Genomic DNA, 25,185 nt, shown 5'->3' on the forward strand with positions numbered 1-25,185 from the left:
CTCTCTCTCTCTCTCTCTCTCTCTCTCTCTCTCTCTCTCTCTCTCTCTCTCTCTCTCTCTCTCTTACTTTCGATTTATAAATAAATTAAAACATTTAAAAATGAAATAGTCTGCCATCTTGTAAATATATGCTTGTAATTTGCTGGGAAAGGGCTTAATTTAAGTTAAAGAACTTGTGCCCAATCCTTTTGCTTGTCAATAAAATATGTTTAAACTAAACTATTAAATATGCTATCCAACGTTGTTTAAGGGAGATGAAACTGGAGATAATTATGTTTGTATGTAAGATTTGTTGCCTGGTTTCATTTTGATGTAAGTCCTGTCGACCAAACTTTAGTATGTTTTATATAGAGATAATATGTCCCTGCGGTTATTATCTGGTTTGTTATTAGAGCGCAAATACTATATATCAGGACATTTCCGATGCAGGTTAATTTTCGCCTTTTTTGCACTCCGCAAGAAGGGCGAATTTATCCTGGAATTGAAGCGAATACAAGCGAGTACAACGTTTACTCTTTATAGTAATCGCATGTGGAGAGAGAAATGTACACAGGGCGATTACAGATTTTACCAGTGAAGGGTGCATATTTAACAGGGCGAATAGAGATTTTACCAGTAAAAAAGGTGCATATTTAACAGGGCGAATAGAGATTTTACCAGTAAAAGGTGCATATTTAACAGGGCGAATAGAGATTTTACCAGTGAAGGGTGAATATTTGATTGGGCGAATAGAGATTTTACCAGTGAAAGGCGAATATAGATTTTACCAGTGAAGGGTGCATATTTAACAGGGCGAATAGAGATGTTACCAGTGAAGGGTGAATATTTGACTGGGCGAATAGAGATTTTACTAGTAAAAGGTGCATATTTAACAGGACGAATAGAGGTTTTACCAGTAAAAATTGCATATTTAACAGGGCGAATAGAGATTTTATCAGTGAAGGGCGAATAGAGATTCTACCAGTGAAGGGTGAATATTTGACTGGGCGAATAGAGGTTTTACCAGTAAAAGGTGCATATTTAACAGGGCGAATAGAGATTTTACCAGTGAAGGGTGAATATTTGATTGGGCGAATAGAGATTTTACCAGTGAAAGGCGAATATAGATTTTACCAGTGAAGGGTGCATATTTAACAGGGCGAATAGAGATTTTACCAGTGAAGGGTGAATATTTGACTGGGCGAATAGAGATTTTACCAGTGAAGGGTGAATATTTGACTGGGCGAATAGAGATTTTACCAGTGAAGGGTGAATATTTGACTGGGCGAATAGAGATTTTACCAGTGAAGGGTGAATATTTGACTGGGCGAATAGAGATTTTACCAGTGAAGGGTGAATATTTGACTGGGCGAATAGAGATTTTACCAGTGAAGGGTGAATATTTGACTGGGCGAATAGAGATTTTACCAGTGAAGGGTGAATATTTGACTGGGCGAATAGAGATTTTACCAGTGAAGGGTGAATGTTTGACTGGGCGAATAGAGATTTTACCAGTGAAGGGTGAATATTTGACTGGGCGAATACATATTTTACCAGTGAAGGGTGAATGTTTGACTGGGCGAATAGAGATGTTACCAGTGAAGGGTGAATATTTGACTGGGCGAATACAGATGTTACCAGTGAAGGGTGAATATTTGACTTGGCGAATACATATTTTACCAGTGAATGGTGAATATTTGGCTGGGCGAATACAGATTTTACCAGTGAAGGGTGAATATTTGACTGGTCGAAGACAGATTTTACCAGTGAAGGGTGAATTTTTGACAGGGCCAAAGTGTACGGGTATACCGAATATCTTTAATAATAACACAATTCACATTAAATTGATCAAATTGTTTTAATGCAACGGTTCACATATTTTTGCAACAATATGTATCATATTTTCACGAAAATAATAATACCTGAAACCTTATATAAAGCACTGGAATAATGGAATATACCTCTAAAATAAACTTGGTATTTCAGTTACCAAAAAATGAATTCGCAATCAGACGAATTCATTACCTCGCCTTAGCTCAGTTTCCATGATCTGACCTCATTTTAAGTCTTTATTCAGTGAAACATCTTTGTTGATCTGGTTAATGTCTTAAGCAAATGTGTATATCTTTTTATAGATTAATGTAGGCTTGAAACGTAATTAAGACCACAAGAACCTGATAATTTGTTACAGCTATATATGGACCTAAACAAAGGTGTTCAGAGTAATTTTACATGTTTTAAGTGTTAAGATCGACTTTCGGTAAAAATGACACCGTCAATGATCATATACACGATGATCATATGCACTGCCTCATTTATGATATCTAGTAGATAAGTCTAATCTTTTGCTGTCCATCAATAGAACCCCGCAGCAGTGTAACGGTAAAATTAACCAGCTTTAAGTAATGTGTCACTTTTCATGCAAACTTCAAAGGAAAAGTATCACTTAGAAAGTTATTTTTATAATGAGACCTTCAAATTGCAAACCGCGGACCTTCTATTTTGTCATGACATGTTCTAAGGGTGAAGAGAACGAATGCGAGCGTAACTCCTCAAAATTCAGGAGATGGCAACACTTGTTACACTAAAATGGTATGACCTCAAAATAGACATGTAAATATCAAAAAATAAAACAGGGAGTAAGACTAATAGAGTCACTTACTCGTCTTTGTTAATTGGACAGAGCAAAACTTACCCTATGGCTATTTGTTTTGCCTGTATCACAGAGCAAGGAGTTAACTTTTATGGTTCTGCCACACTTTCCATAAAACAGTATTTAGTAAAATAGTATTTAATGGTGAACGCGATCACAACGACACGTGAAATGCGTGACACAACCGTGGTCCATGTCACATTAAACAGAAAATAATGACGCTATTATGCCGTGTTCAGGATAATAGCAATAGTGAGTTGTCTTTCCCTGGGTACGTGTAGCTTTTCTCTCATTCGTGTACATATATGACATAACTACGTACCAAGGATAAAATAGAGGAGCGTGGAATGTCTATCTTACACCCATATCACTTCTGTGACGTCGCATTGAGACAAACAAATATCTTATTGTCATGATTACTACATGACATGATTCATTTATATACAAAAACTTAAATTACACTGTAAAAATGTGTTTAAGCTTTAGATAAGCAAGTTCTTATGGTACAGACAATAATTAGTGATACATATCAGTGAACTTATACAATATCTACGATGTCATAGGTTTTCTTATTTTAAATGTTAAGGATCCCATTGCCACTTCCAACAATCGTAACTACCATTGGTTTGACAGTTTATGAAAAGAAACCCAAACCTCGCGGGACATTTATGACAAAACTATTAAAGATGAAATAAAATGTATCTATATAAATATAATTTGCAACAGTGTTTTGATAGTACATATTAATAGTAATAATTATAATAATTCCAGGTTCTTATATACCGCTTTATCACGACCTAGATCGTAGGTTGTCTCAAAGCGGTTTACAAATTATTATCCGCCTTTGCTAACTTCCAATATCTTTCTCAACTCCCTGGGGAGCGTACTACCGGTGCTGCCATTTAGGCGCTCACTGCTAGCATTCAACAATTCTAGCACTGCCCAACCACGTACTCATTTACAGCTGAGTAGACTGGAACAAGTGGAGCAAAGTATCTTGCTCAAAGATACAACACAGTGCCTTGCCGTGACTCGAACCCGCACCCCTTCGGTCACGAGCCCGGCGTCCTACCACTAGACTATCGTTCCGTGCTATTCAGCGAGGCAAGACTTGGATTCTAACCCAGGACCTCAGATTGTTACACCGTCGCTCTAACCAACGAGCTACCTGGTCAATGGAGGTCCTGGTCATACTGTGCTAGTTATTCAAAAATCAAATTAAGGGGAGGTCAAAAGTTTACATTGTTATGTCAATTATTGCAAACAGTATCATTAAAGCTCTGTACAGTAAGCTTGAATGATAAAACGTTACGCTTCAAAGATTGACTTTATGGTTCAGTGGGTATGTGTCAGGATTTATAAAGGTATACAAACCATATAGATAGCGCTTCAAAACGATAAAATGTTATGCTTAGGTTATCATCTGATAAAACTATATGAGACGTTTAACGTTGTGTTAATAAATCAATTTATCTATGGCATATCTTGTAGTTTAGACTTGATTAATAGCCTCAGTAGTCTTTGTCATATTTACAATGATCTTACACTTACAAATAGTTCACTTAGTTTTTTGGTGCCTAGAAAATTCACGGCTCGCAACTCCGTATTTCAAAATTAGTGAGAAACATAATGAAAAAATAGCAAATCTTTCTATTGAGAATGTGATTTAAACGATATATAATTAAAAAAAAACGTATCTGCAGGTTGAAAAAAAATAAAAAAAAATATACACATTCAAAATACACATTCTGGTTATATAGTGATTATTTTATCACATTTGGATGCACGGTAATTCAACATAAGACATAATGAGCAAAGTTATTTAAAACAAGAATGAAAAATCAGCTCAGAAACTTGTGTTTTAAACGCAAGCTTAATAATACGTTGTGGAGCTGAGATTGACAGGAGTTTCCCATTGTACACGTAATAGGGTGACGTCACAACTTCAATGCATCACTGAGTTTATATAAAAAAAAATTGTGATGTCATAATGACGACAAAAGGCTTGAAGACATTTATCGATATTTTGTTATGTGATAAACATAATCTGATATTAGCTTTTATACGAGATTTATGAAAGTAATCACGATTGTATACTTCAGCACGTATATGGCAAACTAAATAGCCTTAAAGGCTAGGTTTGTTTTTAACACAAACAGGAATTTAAAACTTATGTTGCGAACTTTCGAAAACGTCTGTTTCACCGGTGTCTCGACTATAAACCGCTAAATACAACTCACTAAGCCACATTCGTACATGATTTACGAAAAAAAACTTTTTTTATAGTTTCATATAAAATAAAAAATCAAGTAATATTTTCAATAAGCAATGAATTTGTATGAATACAGTGTAACGTGTTACATACAGTATTTCAATCAAATCTGCTCATAAGAGACCACGATCCTCAGAGACTTTGGATGTATGACGCCGCTTATAAAACGCCCAATTACAATACTCTTGTTAACTTACATACACAATTTAAAAAACACATACATACACTTAATAACCAGTTGGCTTTCCCAAACGTGGTTTTAGTATACGGGTTTGATTATACAAACATTACAATATTTTCGCTATATACATCTGGGTACAAATTTCATTCCTCTTTAACCGTAGTAGGTAAAACACACACAAAAATCCCATATATCAGATAACAATAACATCACAAAAAATATGCTATTCAGTCATATGCAAAAAGAAAATTAAAAAAAAATTGAAAACAATTTTAGATAACGCATGCAAAAGTCAATTCAGCTTATTCGAAAAAAGTACATCTAATAAAGCTATTTAATTCCAGTTATATTCCAGGACAATAATATCTGGAAGTTTTTTTTCATATCAAAAATGTGAATGTATACTTATTTTTTAATATATTTGTATGACGAATACTGATACGTGAGCGTATGTACATTATGTAAAGGCGATTATAGACGTCCATGTACATTGTATGTATATGTTTATGTCATAAAATGTTGGAAAATATAATTAAAAAAAAATCCAGCAATATAGAAGTAACTACGAATAATAAGGATATGACGTCATTCTTTGCCATTTGGTTAAAGTCATTTATATTTTTTGAGTGATGTATTTCACATTGTGAAAACGAGAAGATATATAAAAAAAACCTAATAAGTGATCAGTAATGAAAGAATAAATGCGAAATGATAACATATTCTATACATGGCTCTTCAAAGCAAATAAATGTCAACATTATACTATTGATTTATTTTCTGGGATATATATTCAAAATCAGTAAAACAAAATATTGATAACCCTCAATGGAAAGGAATCTGGAGTCGTTGACATAGTGAATACATATAAAACAATATTTCTGTCTATGATGTAATGGTACTTTCAATGTCAGTATATATCTCCGTCTTTTTTTGTCAAAACACTTCATTGGTCTAACCGGAAATTCTCAATATTGTGAATCAGTGCAGTAGGCCACGCTGGCGCAGCTGCGCCGTCCATTTCAGGCGCAAATGCGTTGTCCGACCGCAGTGTGTGGGAACCACCTCCAATAGTCGCTTTGCATTCTGGGCAGGTCCCCTGCGTCGTTGCACCACCACAGTCTCCAATAGCGTACACGTGTCCTGTAATGAAATAAAAACCCTATTATAGCATGCTATTATACAAATGAAAAAAATACATGCAACTGCCGATGTAAAATGATAAATATGAAGCGAATTCCGTGACAAAGGTTATATTTGTTGTAACAGTTGTATTGCCTTTGGCACCAGACGACTTCACGTAATATATATGTAAAATAAAAAATTGCATGTCCATTCAAGTTTATTTCAAAAGGGCAACACCGTGACGTCCAAATTATCTGCCATCACACTACAATAGTAACGTGACGTCACAATGTACAAAAGAGAAAAGAAAGAAGACTTTTTAATCAAAATATCAAAACTAATCCCAACAGGCCACAGTCTTTTTTTGCGCCATCAATCTTGCATATATTATATCGTCATGTTGCTATTATTGTGTGATGACATGTAATTGTGACGTCATGATGTTGTGCTTTGAAAATACATCTGAAGAGTCCTGTGAAGGGTGAATGCAGCTATTTTTTAAGTCGGTCTTTAGATCTATTTTTTCTATAATTACCTACTTCACATTGACATTGGATCTTTTTTATTATATATATCCATATGTAAAAAAAATCCCCAATATTTACCTTGCTTTGAAAGATCACTACTTAACCAATTTTAAAGAGTTTGATAGATATTTACCATTTGGACATTTAAACCAGTGTCCTGCCCCCATACCCATAGCCTTATTGATTTGCATCCGTTCCTCTTCTGTAATCCCAAGCCCTGTTTTAGGGACGACTTCTTCAAGCATCTTTAAGGTGTGTTTAACTTTCTTCTGCTTTGGCTCAGTGAACTTCATTCCATCGGTAAGCATCTTTTCTGCCACCTGCATTCTTCTCTTTAAGTCGTCGTCCAATGCAACGTTCCTATTTCTAATTTGTGTTTTATACAGGAGAAAGTTTCTAAGGAGTGTTAGCCTACGTATTTCATCGACAACGTCAGTAGTTTCCTGTTGTGTGAAGTACGTCCTTTGTTTGAGTATCCATAGCCTAAGTCGGCCTATATGGTCCTTTGCTTGTTCAAATACGGCATCCAAATCTGAAGATGGCACTGTGTCCCTGTATTTTCTTCCAAGATCATTTAGTCGTTTGAGGAAAGCTGTCTGATTCTGGACGGTAACTAGAGTTTCTTCACAGAGTTTGCCGATTAAATGTTGCTTGATGCGGTTGTGACTTGGAATGTCTTTCTCTTCTAGTATCGCTTTGAACTTTTTCATCATGATAATGCTATCCGTTGGTCCCAATTCGGATATTTCATCTGGGATTTCATCTAAAAGAACTTTTATTCTTTGTTCGTCGCCGAGTAGTTTTCGTTTGACTTGCTCGATATTCCTCAAAGTCTGCTTTATTATATTTCCATATCGCAAATTTTTGCGAACCGGTGTTTTGCATTTTGGACATCCTTTTACCAAAATTTCATTCTGCTCATCAGTAGAAGCTTGGTCCATATAGGTGTCCATGGCATGGACTTCGATAATATGGCCACAGTCCTCTAGTTGTAAAAATCTCGCATCAGGTTCATCTTCATCTCCGAAAAGTATTTCTGTCACAACATCTCTGTGACAAACTCTGCAAAGTGAAGGGCATTTTTCTCCACACATTCCTATGCAATTATGATTGCATTCGAGTCTCTTCTTGCACGGTTGGTTGCATCGGGGACGCTCGCACGGTTCATTACACAAATTCATGCAGGTATAGTGCTTACATGTCCATTCACACCTCTCGTTACAAGGTGCGCATGGTTCCCCACAACGATTCTGGCATTTACTGTGAATGCAGCGATTTTCACAAACTCTTTTGCATGGTGGGCATCTAGAACATCGATCCGCGCACTCGTGACCACAAATTAAGGTTCGGCCACATGACATTGTACAGGCTTTGTGAAGTCTTCCCATCAGGCATGACCCACAGCTTCCAGAACAAAGATGTTCACATCCCAAGATATCTTGACATTCTTCAACGCACTCTTTCGTGACTTTTTCTGAGCATTTTACCATTCCAGCGTGTCTACAAGATGGCCAGGACTTAAGAACAAGTTTCTGACACTCTGTTGTATGATCCTCTCCACATGCCTCTGCACATCGGTGTCCACACGGTAAGTTTTCTTCACACCTTTCTTCACAGCGGAAGTAGTTAGGATCGATTTGACAAGGAACGTCCTGTGTGTGACCACATTGCGGTATCTTTTTCGGCATAAGAATTGGACATTCACCACACTTTTGGTAGCACATCTTTTTGCATTTATGACCGTTAGTGCAAATCTTACGCTCACAACGTTTTCTGCATTGAACTTTTTCATGCTTTTGGTCTAGTACGTGACAGACCATACTGCAGGTATGGCCACATTCAAGACGGAACTGGCATGGCTTCATACATCCACCCTCAGGAGCTTTTCGGAAATCCCCAGGTACTTTGGCTATGAGTCCATTGTCTTCTGGGTGATTTTGACAAACAAGTCTTAGACCTTCTCCGATCATCCTCTCTTTCTGTGCATGAGAAACAATGTTCTTCCAAAGCTTGCTTCCTTGTGCCATCATATCCATGTTTCCTATAACAAACATGCCCTTTTTAGCCCGAGACAATGCAACACAAACTCGATTGTCGATTTTCAAAAATCCTATTTTTCCGTTATTGTTACTCCTGACAAGTGACAGTAGAACAATGTCATTTTCTTCCCCTTGAAAGTTGTCGACAACGGTAATGTGAACGCCACTGAATGTTTGCTTTGGCATTTCCTTTTTAATGGTAAACAGCTGTCCAGAGTAGAGCGTGAGGATGGTGATCTGCTCTGGTTCGTAACCTTGTAGCAGGAAGTACTTGCAGAGACCAGCAATGTACTTGGCTTCATGACTGTTTGAGTGACTCTTCAGGTCGTTATCTTCTTGTTCTTGAAAACTGTGGTTTATGAAGAAAGCATTGGATGTAACCCCCTTGACTTTATCGTACGTCTTTACAATGCTGTGATCTTGCAACTCCGGGTATATCAACGTCATGATCTTTGAAATTTCCGGGCGCATCCTGTGTTGAAGTCCAAGGCAATCAAGCTTAATGTCATTTTTTATCATCCTTTCAAACAAGGACAGGTCTAAATTGTAATCTTTAGCGAGTTTGTAGACTGTTGGATTTGGCCTGAGTTGTTTGTGGTCTCCGATGAGGATCAGATGTTGGCAGTGTCTGCTGAGTGTTGTGACTACATGCGCTTCCAACACCTCTGCTGCCTCCTCTACAACGATCACTCTTGGACCAATTTCCTGCAAGACTGTCTGGTACTTTGCTGCCCCAGTGGTTGTCATTCCGACCACGGTCGCCCGTCTGATAATTCCCTTGTCCTCATGCATTAAAATCTCTCGGTGCTGATCGCATGCAGATTGGTATTCTTGAACTTTTTCTCTGATTCTCTCCCTCATCTTAACTGAGAACTGGTTAATCCAATACCTGTATAGTCGCCATCTGTCTTTCAGGCTCAACTGCCAAACGTCATAAATCGTGTCGATTTCCGTTTCATCCATTCTGTCTAATGATACGAGCTCTCTTCGTAATCGTTTTTTCAGATTTTTCTTTTGCTTTTTTGTCATCTGCCAACCATTATTTCGGTTTTCGTCCTTTTCATCCAAGTTGGTTACATTCAATGCTACAGTGTTCTTGTTCAAGTTTATCTTCAGCATCACAAGTTCCGCCTTTTCCATTTCTGTGTCATAAACATCGTCGAGATCTTCATCGATTTCCCTCTGAGCGATCATAGCATCTACTTCATCCAAAACATCGACGAACTCTTCCTCCTCTTCGTTTCCATCGTCTTGAGCTACAGGTAATACCATAGCGTGGGCGTTTAATTGTGCCCCACCTTGCGGTTGATGTTGGACTTCTACGTTTGCTGCGGCAGCAGCAGCAACAAAAGCATCTTGGCCTTCTTCACCCCTCCAATCTGCGTTCTGCTCATTTTCGCCAAATGCAAGGGTATCGATACTGAGCCAGTCCAATACAGCAGCGTGTTTCTTTCTTGGTTGAGTTGAAAACCCTTCGTCGAAATAGTTGAACATGTGTTCTGTATCAACGATCTCTGCGTAAAATCTCCCCATGAACGATTCTAGCACATCTTCGTTTAAAAGCTCTCGGCTAGCAATTTCTAAGGAACCCGATATACGGTTTATTGCTTCTTGGAGGTCTTTCATTTCGCTCCTTGCGTTCATCCTTCCACGGTGTATTTCCTCTGGTACCTCTCGTTTCTCCCGCATTCGGGTGCGCATACTGTTCAAATTGAACTGTTTCATGGCTTCACTGGAACTCCTTCCACCGACTCTTAGTATGGATCCTTTGAAGAACGAGCTTATGCCTTCGATGAACTGATCAAGAGCATGGTTAGTATAGCAGACTACAAGCATCGGCCTGCAGTCTGGCTCTTGTGTTTCGAGATTGGTGTTCCAAAGGGCGTGGTTGTGGAGGAGAGCTTTCACTATCTTAAGTCCGATATAGGTTTTGCCTGTTCCTGGAGGACCCTGGGTGAGGACAAACTCACTGGTAAGTGCTCGCTTAACAGCACGAAACTGAGATCGATCAAGATGTAACAGCTCCGAGCTAGGCCACACACCCTTAGGTTCTACCGACCTCGCGACGGCCGCTTTGTCACTGAATTCTTTAGCCAGAGGTGGAAGTGCCTGTTGCCTTAATATAAAATGATCATCTACGAGCGGTCGCAAGTCCAGTTTTGCATCTTGGTTTTGCCTGAGGTAAAGGGGAGCTTGCATTTTAGTGTTGCATTTAATTATGTACTTTTCAAATGGAAGATCGCCTTCATTGATGTTTTGAAGGCCTTTAAGGACGTGTCGATAAGCTTCAAAATATGCAACCGTTTCTGCCATGACATATTTCTTGTTGAAATCCAAATTGAAAGTTCTCCTACTCATGCCTTCAAATTTAATGTCCAAAATTCCTTCTTTGAGTTTTTTGGCGTCTCGCTCAGCGACGGTTGCGAACAATAACGTTTTAAAGTTATCACTTGAGAGACAAATCAAAGAACCGAAAATGAGACGCTTACTCGACTCCCAGTTCACATTCTGCATTCTGCTGACGTCGAAACAGATTCGATGACACAGCCCATTATTAGTTCCGATCGGGCATATCACCTGGACGTCATGATAAACACGCATTTCGTTTGAACGTTTTTCTTTTCCAGTCTGTACTGCTGTTATATAGCCAATGATTCCCTCTCGTAGAGGTCCCACAAAGTCCTCCCGCAGGAGTCTGAACTGGACGTCGAGGTAATGGGCAAGGTCTTTGAAAGCTCCTTCTCTGATGTTCCTACGCAGAAACGGACCTTCTTCCATCTGAATATCAGATTTTTCAGGGAACACGGAAATTTCACGAAAGTTATCCGGAGGTTCGTCCTCATCATGTCTCACAGCAGTTCCTTCTTTCCTTCTTGATCTTTTCTGCACTTCCTCAAGCATTTGGTCTTTCAGCGTGCAACAATCATCAAAAGCCTTTAACAAATCATCGTCTATGATTTCGGTCGTCGCTCGAAGTGTTTTTAAAACGGTATCCAGAATCCCAATTACACCAAAGACAGATGTTATTGAGCTAGGACTCCGACGGGCGATCTCTGAAATGATACATATGGAGTCGTGAAGAGGCTCTTTGAATTCTCGTTGTCTGTTTGGAGATTGTTCCAACATCATTCTTGTAATGAAAGCTGGAAGTGTGGTATTAATGAAAGTAGAATTGTGTATCAGAGTCAGAAGCTGTATGATCTTTGCCGGAGCGGACTGACACTGACAGGCCTTAGCTATACACCTTAGGAACAGTGTGACAAAGTCCCCGTTGAGTGTAGCGTCATTCAATCCCTCTTGGAGGCCACTGTCGGAGTAAGCTATTGATATAAGAATATCAGAAGGCTCCTTATGTTGTAACTCGGTAAGTTTCCTAAAGCCTAGGCGAGTTTTCCACGGACGCGGAGCTCTACCCTGACCGTCATTACGACCTCCTCCTCGTGCTCCACCTCGCCGTCGTTCTCCTCTGCCGCCTCCTTCTTCCCCGCCTCCCCCATCACCTCTACGACCACCTCCTCTACCATCTGCTCCCCCTCTTCCTCCTCCTCTTCCTCCTCCTCTTCCTGCTCTTCCCCCTCTGTGTCCACCTCTACGCCTTTCTCCTCTGTCCTCGTCCATTCCTCAAAACACTACTGATGATTAAAGGCTTACGTACGTTTTATCGTGAAGATGTGAATCATCTTGGTTTCTCCGTCTGAAAGTACATCAATACAAGAACGCATTTTTGGTAAAAAGTTTCCTTGCACTTGGTTGCATTTTCATAAGAGATATAACATGTTGCGTACAAACACCAAATTTACACGAACAGACATTAACAACACGCAATGTAACATCATAAGCCATAACTCAGTATAAAACAAAAGGAAAGTATGTAGTCAATACGCAATTTATATAAGTCTACTTAAATGAGTGAAGTTGTAAATTTCAAGTCAAAATATTTAATATTTATTAGAAAGGAAATTATCGAGAAAACAAATTACTTTTCAATTGAAAATGACCGAAAAAGACCCCCCTGACTTAATCCTTCGTTTTATTTAACAATCTCTAAGTGACGATTGAATTTGTTATTTTTCATTCTGTTACAAATGCTTGTCTAATTTATACATGTTTTCAAAAACAGAAATGGTATAATTTTGGTTTTTGAGCTCATTTTGAAACCAGCAAACTATATTTGTGATTTATCCTACCCTTTTGGTACCGCCAGAAACCCACTTTCGGTCAAAGTTTTACCTTAGTTTTTCCGCATGTCATACAATGGGACTTCTTTAAACAAATTAAGGAAGTGAAAATCCGAATATAACGTGACCCAAAAAAGGGCCTTATATACACTCATCATTTACATGAACATACAATTATGATACATATGCTCTATTATATTACCCACACAAAATTAAGCGTGTTTGTTCTTTACAGTAAGACTGTGTCATAAGCATTTAATTGAAAACTAATTACATTGAATCTAGACTTCATGCAATCTCCGACTTTGTACTAGAACACAAAAAAACAAAGTGTTCGTCTTTAAAAAGATGAGATTACAGGTTAAAATAAGGACCTTATCTCCTCTTAGACCATAACTCCTCCTATAACACTTTTCCCCGTACACCATACCCCCTCATATATCACATCGCCTCATACACCATAGCCCCTCATATAACACAACTCCCCATACACAAAACCCCTCACATAACATACCTTCTCATACACCATATCTCCTCATATAACACATCCCCTTATACAATTTACCCCCTCATATAACACACCTACTCAAACACCATACCCCCTCATATAACACAACTCCTCATACACCATACCTCGTCATATAACACATCTCCTCATGTAATACATCCCCTTATACATTATACACCCTCATATAACACACCTCCTCAAACACCATACCCCCTCATATAACACATCCCCTCATACACTATACCCCCTCATATAACACAACTCCTCATACACCATACCTCCTCATATAACACATCTCATCAAACACCATCCACCCTCATATACCATATCTCATCATACAAAATACCCTTTCATATAACACATCTCCTCAAACACCATACTCCCTCATATATGACACATCCCCTCATACACCATACACCCTCTCATAACAAATCTCCTCATACAACATACATCCTCATTTAACACATCTCCTCATACACCAAATCACATCATATAACACATCTCCTCATACAACATACACCCTCATATAACACATCTCGTCATACTGATACACCAAAACCCCTGATATAACACAACTCCTCATACACCATACCTCCTCATGTAACACATCTCCTCAAACACCATACTCCCTCATATATGACACATCCCCTCATACACCATACACCCTCTCATAACAAATCTCCTCATACAACATACATCCTCATTTAACACATCTCCTCATACACCAAATCACCTCATATAACACATCTCCTCATACACCATACCTTCTCATACACCATACCCCCTCATATAACACAACTCCTCATACACCATACCTCCTCATATAACACATCTCATCAAACACCATCCACCCTCATATACCATATCTCATCATACAAAATACCCTTTCATATAACACATCTCCTCTAACACCATACTCCCTCATATATGACACATTCCCTCATACACCATACACCCTCTCATAACAAATCTCCTCATACACCATACACCCTCATTTAACACATCCCCTCATACACCATACTCCCTCATATATAACACATCTCCTCAAAAACCATACACCCTCTCATAACACATCTCCTCATACACCATACACCCTCATTTAACACATCTCCTCTTACAACATACCTCCTCATATAAAACATCTCCTCATACACCATACTCCCTCATATATAACACATCTCCTCAAAAACCATACACCCTCTCATAACACATCTCCTCATACACCATACACCCTCATTTAACACATCTCCTCTTACAACATACCTCCTCATATAAAACATCTCCTCATANCCCCCCCCCCCCCCCCCCCCCCCCCGATATAACACATCTCCTCATACACCATACATCCTCATATCAAACATCACATCATACACAATATTCCCTCATATAACACATCCCTTCACACACCATACCCCCTTCATATAACACATTTCCTCATACACAAAATCCCCTTATATAACACATCTCCTCATACCCCCTTATATAACACATCCCCTCTTACCCCCTCATATAACACATCTATCTATACCCCCTCATATAACACATCCCCTCATACATCCTCATATAACACATCTCCTTATACACCATACCCCCTCAAATAACACATCTCCTCATACAACATACCTTCTCATATAACACATCTGCTCAAACACCGTACGCCATCATATAACACTTCACTTCATACACAATACATCCTCATATAACACATCTCCTCATAAACCATACCTTCTCATATAAAACATGCTTCTATACACCATGCCCCCTCCTATAACAACCTCCTCATACACCATACATCCTCATATAACACATCTCATATTACACCATACCTCCTTATATAATAAATCTCCTCACACACCATACACCCTCATATAACACATCTCCTCATAGTGATACACCAAAGCCCCTCATATAACACATCCCCTCATACCCTCTCATATAACACATCGCCTCATACACCATACCTTCTCATATAACACATCTGCTCAAACACCATACGCCCTCATATAACAATCTCCTCATACATTATACACACTCATATAACACATCGTCTCATACACCATACACCCTCATATAACACATCTTCTCATACACCATAAATCCTCATATAACACATTTCCTCATACACCAAACCCCCTCATATAACAGCTCCTAATACACCATACAACCTCATATAACACATCTCCTCATACACCATGCCCCCTCATATAACACATCTTCTCATACACCAAAACCCCTAATAGAACACATCTCCTCATACACCATCATTTAACACATCTCCTCATACACCATAACCCCCTCATATAACACATCTCCTCATACACCATACATCCTTATTTTACACATCTCCTCATACACCATAACCCCCTCATATAACACATCTCCTCATACACCATAACCCCATCATATAACACATCTCCTCATACACCATACATCCTTATTTAACACATCTCCCCATACATCCTTATTTAACACATCTCCTTATACACCATACCTCCTCATATAACACATCACCTCATACACCATACACTCTCATATATAACACATCTTCTCATGCACCATACCTTCTCATATACCATACCCCCTTAAATAACATACCCTTATATAACAAACCCTTCATATACCATACTTTACCTTCTTAGACAAAATACCTCCTTCTTTATCAGACACCTAACAACATCATATACCATATCCCCTCATACACCATTCCCCCTCATATAAAATACCACCTCACACACCATACCCCTAATACACAATAACCCGTCCCCTTACACAATAATCCCTCTCACAACCATACCCCTTTATAGGCCATACCCCTTCATACACCATAACCCCTCATACACCATACCCCTTTATACACCATTACCCCTCATACCCCATAACTCCTCATACATCATACCCCTCATACATCATACCCCATACCTTTCATACACCTTACCCCTTCATACACCATACCCCCTCATACACCATACCCCTTCATACACCATACCCCCTCATGTACCATACCCCTTCATACATCATACCCCCTCATGCACTATACCCCTATACACAATACCCCTTCATATATCATACCCCGTCATTTAAAAAATCTCATTTACATGTTAAGTGCCCCCACATACTCAATACTTCCTAATATACCATACCTCCTTATATACCATACCCCCTTATATAAATTATCTCCTCATACACAATGCCCCTGTTACAATTTCCTATCTCCATACATATACCTAGCTTAGACAGAAATCAACCTTCAATTACCAACACACCTAGATGTTTTACTCAGACAATGTATCAGGCAATTAGAACGAAACACATACACACATGTATACGTCAATAATGAACCCCCCAATACACACATACAATTACGTGTGCTTATCACGAATCTAAAATTCACACCTGTATGAATACAATCGGATAGCGCCTAGATGTTAGGGCATGTATACATACGTGCACGTATCGTGTACCAGTGTCCTTTTGCCATAAGCCAATAATCTCGCATATATATATATATATATATATATATCCTATGGTAACATCAGTACGTTGAGCTATGTGTGGTTTCGTTATCGGCGTATGATTGTTTTTCAGCTGTATGACATCACAGGGACCTGATAATTTGTTACTATAACACACATAACGTGTCCCTGTGTGTTATATGTGTAAAGCATACGTATATAAATATGACCATTCTCCAAAACAGTTGCAGTGCCCCGTAAATGATGTTATTATACGTGAAATGCACACACAGATATATATACATTATCAAAGCATTTAGAAACGTGTTGGATGGATATCATTAAAGAGGTTACCATGTTATAAACAACTGTATCTATATAAATAGATCTATCACATAGTGTACTGTGTTATCCAGTGAATATACCCATGTCATATTCGTTTGCCCATTAACCTGTGCAATATGACCTATCAGCCCTGTGATTGGTTGTAAGTTTCAATTGTTTCAATTGTGACGTCACTGACGCATAGGACAAGTACATGACGTCACAGACTTACGCACTCGTTACACTGCCACAATTTGTCCAGATAGGCTTCGGCATTAACAAGGGGTTTGGCGATCAGTTGAGGGAAAGTTATAAGGAGATACAGAAGAAAAAGAGAAAGGGCCTTGAAATATGTTGGCAGTACGCGAAGTGTGAAATGGAACAATGGGCATTATATCGAAGTATTAAACTGTATACTTATTGTAGTTTTACATGTAGCTCTGTTACTTTTTAGTTGAATCAGAGGCGCAGGCTAGTAGCTTATAAATCTAATGGTTCTAAGCATAACATAAGTTCTGAAAGAAAGACACACAGACAGACATTCTTTATTTCCTCTGATAAGAGAACATAGCCGTGTACACTGCATTGTATATGCTGCAGTTAAATTCTAAAAATACACCATAACGTCACCTCACAAGCGTTCAGTCATATCACGAAGTCAACACAACGGAGCGTTTATTATACACATACATGTAGGAAGAGTATCCTATACTTGATACATAAGTATATAGAATGGGCAATCAGAACAAAATACTACCAAAGACACAAATACGGACGTAATTATTGACAATAATTTAACATAGGCTTTAGATCTGTCTAATTGGTATTTATAAAGTTGAAACTCGCAGGTTTAGCCTGCCGACGTTTGCTGGTGTACAAATCGACACAGGGACTTGAGAATTTGCTACTTTTGACCTAAACTGAGGTGTTGACAATTCTATTACAAGTTTTAGGGGTTTAGATGAACTTTCGATAATCATCATTAGAGGGTTTTCTTTCTTTCTGAAAGTTGATCTAAACCCCTAAAAGTGTAATAATACATACTCTGAACACCTAAGTTCAGGTCCAAATAAAACTGTAACAAATTACCATTTCCTTGTGTAAATCAAAGATGACGTAATGGTAAGCCAAGCACTTTATATTCCAGATAAGGTACCTGTAAAGATACTGTTTGTCCCGACAGTCTTTGGACAGTTCCGATATTTCGAGCGAACGAATCACTTCTATTGAAATTCTTCACACTATCGAAATCACCTTGCATTAGGGTTAGGGTTCATATCGTGTAATAATTTGCATCATGAATAATACAATACATGGCTTGAGAGATAGTGGAAGTTAAACACAGCGCTAGCTAAAACCACGTAGCTATCGTTGAGTTGTTCATAAACCGATGAGACAGTACATATATATATACCCTATCTTTATATCGATGATGATGATGACGACGACGACGACGAATGTGATGATGATGATGGCGACAGTAAAGAGTTGTAATACGTACCTGTGTCGGTAGAATCAATGAACGATCTTCCAACACGCCCGTCTCAATAGCTATATTTTCTGTCGTCTGTGTGGCTAATATCGTTATCTGGGGTTTTCCCGCGCAGACAAACATCGGTAATGTCTGCGCAACAGTTGTTACGTGTACACACATATACTTCGTGGAATCCTAGCGCTCACCTACTTTCACTTTCGATAACATTCAAGTTTTTTTACTTTCAGTTTCTTTTCCCGACACTAAATGACGTCATATGGTCACAGTGTTAATATTATGCTGTCTGCTTTCAGCCTAGCTGGAGTAACATTATGTGAATTTAACTAAAATCGTTTGAATATTTTTTCTGTTATAACGATACTATCAGAATGCACTACCAGAAATAGATTTGAAAGATGTATGAACAATTATGATCTTTTATTTTGAAATATATTGTATAGCGTAAATGATCGATTGAGGTCCTTAGAACGAGAAGAGAAACTCTCCTCAATTAAAGCCGTTTTTATTGTTCTATTATTTGTGTTTTGCTATCTTCCGTGCGCAATACACTATAAGACATAACTGATAATTAACGGTCATAAATAAAAATGCCACACACGGACTAACCGCTACCTCACAGCACATATATGTTGTACATCGTATTCTTTGAACATTATTCTACTTTCACTTTCGTTATTTGGTTTTTCCGAAATGACCCTGTGACGCATAATGAAAATCCTCACAAGATTGTAATGTTATGTAGATTGTGTATATTTTGTATTCCAAAAGTGTAAAACCAGCTGGTACACGTAATAAATCACGTGACGGACCACCGTATTTGCTCATAGAACATAGGAGTGTGGGTGCATTGGAGGGCATATGAAAACCTGGGTCTAGGAATGATGGGAGGGAGGGGTTGGGGAGATAGAAGCTAAAGATAATTTTAAGCATAAATATCCAGGTTGGGTGGGTTTGGGTGGAAACTGCCCACTTTGACCCAATTTATGAAAATTCAAATATCACATCACAATATTGAATAATGTTTGGATTACATTCTTTCCATTCATTTCTTTTTGTATTTTGATATATATAATTATCCATTACCTGAGACCTACATGAAAAAACTTAACAAGTGAATTAGAATAGAAGACTTCAATGAAGGAGAGAACGGAAATATAAGGAGCAAACTGGACAGACAGCGACACAAAATCTTAAACCAAGTCCCTTATGATAAAAATGAGTATCAGACTTGAGCAAGGCTACTGTATGTACGTTGCACTTACTAGTAGTAGTCTTGGTCATGTCCGAGATATAATGACGTTATATTTCAGAGACGTTGAACCAATCGATTCCCGCACCTGCGTGCACAACTGGTTCGGGTAGGGAATACAATACATTATGTTTTCGTTCCATTATTTATTTTTCTTCTAAATAATATAACTTCCTAACAAAATGTGTATACAAAAAAATGTATATTTTTGTTTTTATGATGATGATGCCATCACCAGATTTTCGCATTAATGAATGATAGTACTTGTATTCTGTATCTTTGATTACGTTTCAGCATCTAGAACAAGAGGGCATACACAAGAAACAAAGAAAAAACATTATAAATTAGATATTAGGAAACATTCATTTGGCTACAGAACTGTTGATATATAAAACAGTCTTGGATATATATGGAACAATCGGTGTAAACATCGTAAACTGACATTTAATGGCTGTCCATGCAATCCCTTGTTTTCTTATAATAATAATAATTCGAGGTTCTTATATACCGCTTTATCACAATCTAGTTGGTAGGTCGTCTCAAAGCGGTTCACAAATTATTTTCCGTGGTTATAGGGCCTTTGCAACCAGCCAATATCTTTCTCAACTCACTGGGGAGCCTACAGCCGGTGCTGCCATTTCGGCGCTCACAGCTAGCTTTCTACAATTCTAGCACTGCCCAACCACGTCCTCATTTACAGTTGAGTAGACTGGAACAAGCTGAGCAAAGTATCTTGCTCAAAGAGACAACACAGCGCCGTGTCGTGATTCGAAACCCGCCACCCTTCGGTCACGAGCCCGGCACTACCGTGCCTTCTTGAAAGTGTTGACAACGAACTAGGATTTTCAATATTGTATTGTTTTTAGAACAACATGCATTTCGAAACATTTTTTTTTTTTAAAACAAAACAGCAAAGACTTCGTCGATTTGAATATGTATTACAAAAACCTTACATAAACATGTATTTTCAGATAAATACCCAACGACTGATTCATAAATTACAATATCATCATCTACATTTCTAAAATAAAAATCGTAATGGGTATTGACACTCGTGGGTTTGTAGGCCCTCCATAAAACATTCACAGCCTAGGCGGCGTCACTAACATAAAACATTCCACAGCCTAGGCAGCGCCACTAACATAAAACATTTCACAGCCTAGGCAGCGCCACTAACATAAAACATTCCACAGCCTAGGCAGCGCCACTAACATAAAACATTCCACAGCCTAGTCGGCGCCACTAACATAAAACATTCCACAGCCTAGGCAGCGCCACTAACATAAAACATTCCACAGCCTAGGCGGCACCACTAACATAAAACATTCCACAGCCTAGACAGTGCCACTAACTTAAAACATTCCACAGCCTAGGCAGCGCCGCTAACATAAAACATTCAACAGCCTAGGCAGCGCCACTAACATAAAACATTCACAGCCTAGGCAGCGCCATTGACATAAAAAATTCCACAGCCTAGGCAGCGTCACTAACATAAAACATTCCACAGCCTAGCCAGCGCCACTAACATAAAACATTTCACAGCCTATGCAGCGCCACTAACATAAAACATTCCACAGCCTAGGCGGCGTCACTAACATAAAACATTCCACAGTCTAGGCAGCGCCACTAACATAAAACATTCACAGCCTAGGCAGCGCCATTGACATAAAAAATTCCACAGCCTAGGCAGCGTCACTAACATAAAACATTCCACAGCCTAGCCAGCGCCACTAACATAAAACATTTCACAGCCTAGGCAGCGCCACTAACAAAAAACATTCCACAGCCTAGGCAGCGCCACTAACATAAAACATTCACAGCCTAGGCAGCGCCATTGACATAAAACATTCCACAGCTTAGGCAGCGTCACTAACATAAATCATTCCACAGCCTAGACAGTGCCACTAACTTAAAACATTCCACAGCCTAGGCAGCGCCGCTAACATAAAACATTCAACAGCCTAGGCAGCGCCACTAACATAAAACATTCCACAGCCCAGGCAGCGCCACTAACATAAAATAATCCACAGCCTAGGCAGCGCCACTAACATAAAACATTCACAGCCTAGGCAGCGCCATTGACATAAAAAATTCCACAGCTTAGGCAGCGTCACTAACATAAAACATTCCACAGCCTAGACAGTGCCACTAACTTAAAACATTCCACAGCCTAGGCAGCGCCGCTAACATAAAACATTCAACAGCCTAGGCAGCGCCACTAACATAAAACATTCCACAGTCTAGGCAGCGCCACTAACATAAAACATTCACAGCCTAGGCAGCGCCATTGACATAAAAAATTCCACAGCTTAGGCAGCGCCACTAACATAAAACATTCCACAGCCAAGGCAGCGCCACTAACATAAAACATTCCACACCCTAGGCAGCGCCTCTAACATTCCACAGCCTGGACAGCGCCACTAACATAAAACATTACACAGCCTAGGCAGCGCCACTAACATAAAACAATCCACAGCCTAGGCAGCGCCACTTACATAAAACATTCCACAGCCTAGGCAGCGCCGTTAACATAAAACAATCCACAGCCTAGGCAGCGCCATTTACATAAAACATTCCACAGCCTAGGCAGCGCCACTAACATTCCACAGCCTGGACAGCGCCACTAACATAAAACATTACACAGCCTAGGCAGCGCCACTAACATAAAACATTCCACAGCCTAGGCAGCGCCACGAACAAAAAACATTCACAGCCTAGACAGCGCCACTAACATAAAACATTCCACAGCCCAGGCAGCGCCACTAACATACACAGCAGTGTTGATTGCCACGTTAAGTTACTGTTCATTAACGATATCACTCTACACTTAACACTAATGATAACAATCGTACATTTTATTTGAAAATTTACAAAAATGCATACGAAAAACGCACAGGTTTTGGCAAAGACCTACACAGCATATCTAGATTATAATAGAAAATTAAATGATGTTGTAATCTTTTATTAGTATGATAGTGTTATTTTCTTAGTTTAGAGTCAAATTCATCACAGAATTATGACGTGTATTTCATTTCTATTACATAAATCGGGTTTATCTGATTTAACAGTGACACAATGTGTTGTTTCTTCCAACTGTTCATGTTCCCACTAAACAATGAAATGTAATTTGATATGTAAAAGTCTAAAATATTCAAAAACACTTGTGCCACAAAACTTATTACTGTTCGATATTTATTCTATCCATTACATTAAGCAGTCTAGTTAACTAAATCACTATCATAGCTAATCGGCAGGGTGTCTTTGACCTCGTCAAGTTCCACATCAATTTCTCCATAAAGATCAGTAGGGACGATCGTCTCCTCAGACTGCTGTTCTAACCATCTTCTTCGCTAAATCGTAAAATATCTTTATGAGTTAAACTTATTTTACTACCTCAAATAGTTTTTTTATTATTAGATTAAGACAAAATAGCGTTCATGCTTCTTTGTCTACTGAACTTTGCCGTGTGGACTTGATTATTATGAAATTTCTTATCGTACAATGTAATGTTAGTTGCCCCGCTTTAAAAAAATAATGTTAAGGGCAACTTAAATTAAATTAATATAATTTCCTGAGTCGTTATTATTTTGAAATTTCCGAAATGTTTCTAAAATTCACCTCTTGCGATGCATCTAATTTACCGAACAATATTCATTCGAAATTAAGGTACTTGAGACAAAAAACAAAGTAACCAAATATGAAAAGGAAAAAAACTGGATCTTTCCCCTGCCACACTTACACTTTTCCGATGTCGATATCCAGAAATTATGAATGCAGAGCACCAAAACGGGAGAGTAAGTGAGCGATTCTTGGCCAAAAAGACGCTTTTTTGTGTTGCTTCAACGATTAAATAAAAATAATGAATACTCCAGACCGAAAAAACACTTTTAGAGTGACGCTCATCTCCTTAATCTTAATAGTTATCTATCAATCGCTCAGATGACTATAAATAGTGGAGTGTTACTCTATCAGTATAACATGAGTGACGACAGACATGTACCCAAACACAACAATAATCAGAAAAATGTCAACTGCTTACAATTTTAGAGAGAAAAAAAAGCAAATACTCTGAGTGTAAGTCAGAATGACATTAAATAAGATATAATAAAATAGTTATATAATTAAAAATTATTATCCAAGATGTTTAAAGACTTCCTTCATGTAATTGTATTTAGGTGCTGTTAGAGAGACAATAATGCATGTATGGTGTTAAATGGTCGAATATTTCATAAGGTGAAGCATTCATAAACTGTGTATTTCAATTCCAAACTTGATTTTGACAAAGAGAAACATCAATGCGGTTTGATGCAGTGTCTCATTTCTAGAATGTGACATTTTTTTCACTTACCACGAAATCAATCAGAATATCATCTATGAAGCTCAATATATTCTTTGTGTGTATATAATATTTACCTTGTTAAAGTCGACCCCAAACTCTAACCACCGACGGGCCTTTTTTGGAAGGAAGGGAAACAACTGGTCCCCAATAGGTAAAATGTATCTCACATCTACTTCATCTGGTGCTGGATAACCTAAATATCAAATTAAGTAAGGTTCTACATTGAATACGATATCTATTTAAGACAAATCAAGGATTATTATGGGGCTATTGGGTATACAATGTATACCTAAAACACTGTGGATTTATGCAAAGTCATAGTGTTTTTAGTATATACCATATAACCCCCCAAAAATAATTATTTGCTGACCCGTATAATTCAATTTAAAAGTCAGACATAATTGATTTTTTTCGTAACAAATGAATGCGTATAAATGATGTATTCATTGCTGATAAAAACAATAATGATTTAACACAAAAACACAACATTACACAGTTTTTTTCATCGCTGGGCAACTTCAACCAATCAGAAGCCAGAATGATAAATACTATGCCAAACATCACTTCCTGTTTTGTCTACATTTAGGTAATACAATATTGGTTGAATAGCCATAATCAAATAATAATGTTCTCTATCGCGTCACACGGTCATTAACGTTTTACAATATTTACATTCTGAACATAGATATGTTATATGTAATAATTATTAGCGATCTCTACAGCAGTGCAAGGAAAATGGGCTAAGTTAAAGTTGTTTTTGTGATGTGTACATGTAGCTAAACGCTGAAATATAAAAAAAAAACCATGTCATATATCTCAAATACTCGAAATTTAGACAATGTTAATATAACGCCAATTGCGATTCGG

The 25,185-nt window shown here is 38.3% G+C and overlaps 1 protein-coding gene across 1 annotated transcript; it reads right to left on the reverse strand.

Moving 5' to 3' along the window:
• Window positions 1-3,640: 3,640 nt before the first annotated feature.
• LOC110447483 (NFX1-type zinc finger-containing protein 1-like) lies at window positions 3,641-18,881 on the reverse strand. The gene is made up of 3 exons (XM_021493218.1): window positions 18,737-18,881; window positions 6,868-12,467; window positions 3,641-6,225 (listed from the first exon to the last, which is right to left on the reverse strand). The coding sequence occupies exons 2-3, from the start codon at window positions 12,389-12,391 to the stop codon at window positions 6,029-6,031; spliced, it is 5,721 nt and encodes a 1,906-aa protein (XP_021348893.1). The 5' UTR covers window positions 12,392-12,467; window positions 18,737-18,881; the 3' UTR covers window positions 3,641-6,028.
• Between the last annotated feature and the right edge of the window lie 6,304 nt (window positions 18,882-25,185).

This window comes from Mizuhopecten yessoensis, unplaced genomic scaffold (assembly GCF_002113885.1).
Source record: "Mizuhopecten yessoensis strain PY_sf001 unplaced genomic scaffold, ASM211388v2 scaffold3431, whole genome shotgun sequence".
Classification (NCBI taxonomy): domain Eukaryota; kingdom Metazoa; phylum Mollusca; class Bivalvia; order Pectinida; family Pectinidae; genus Mizuhopecten; species Mizuhopecten yessoensis.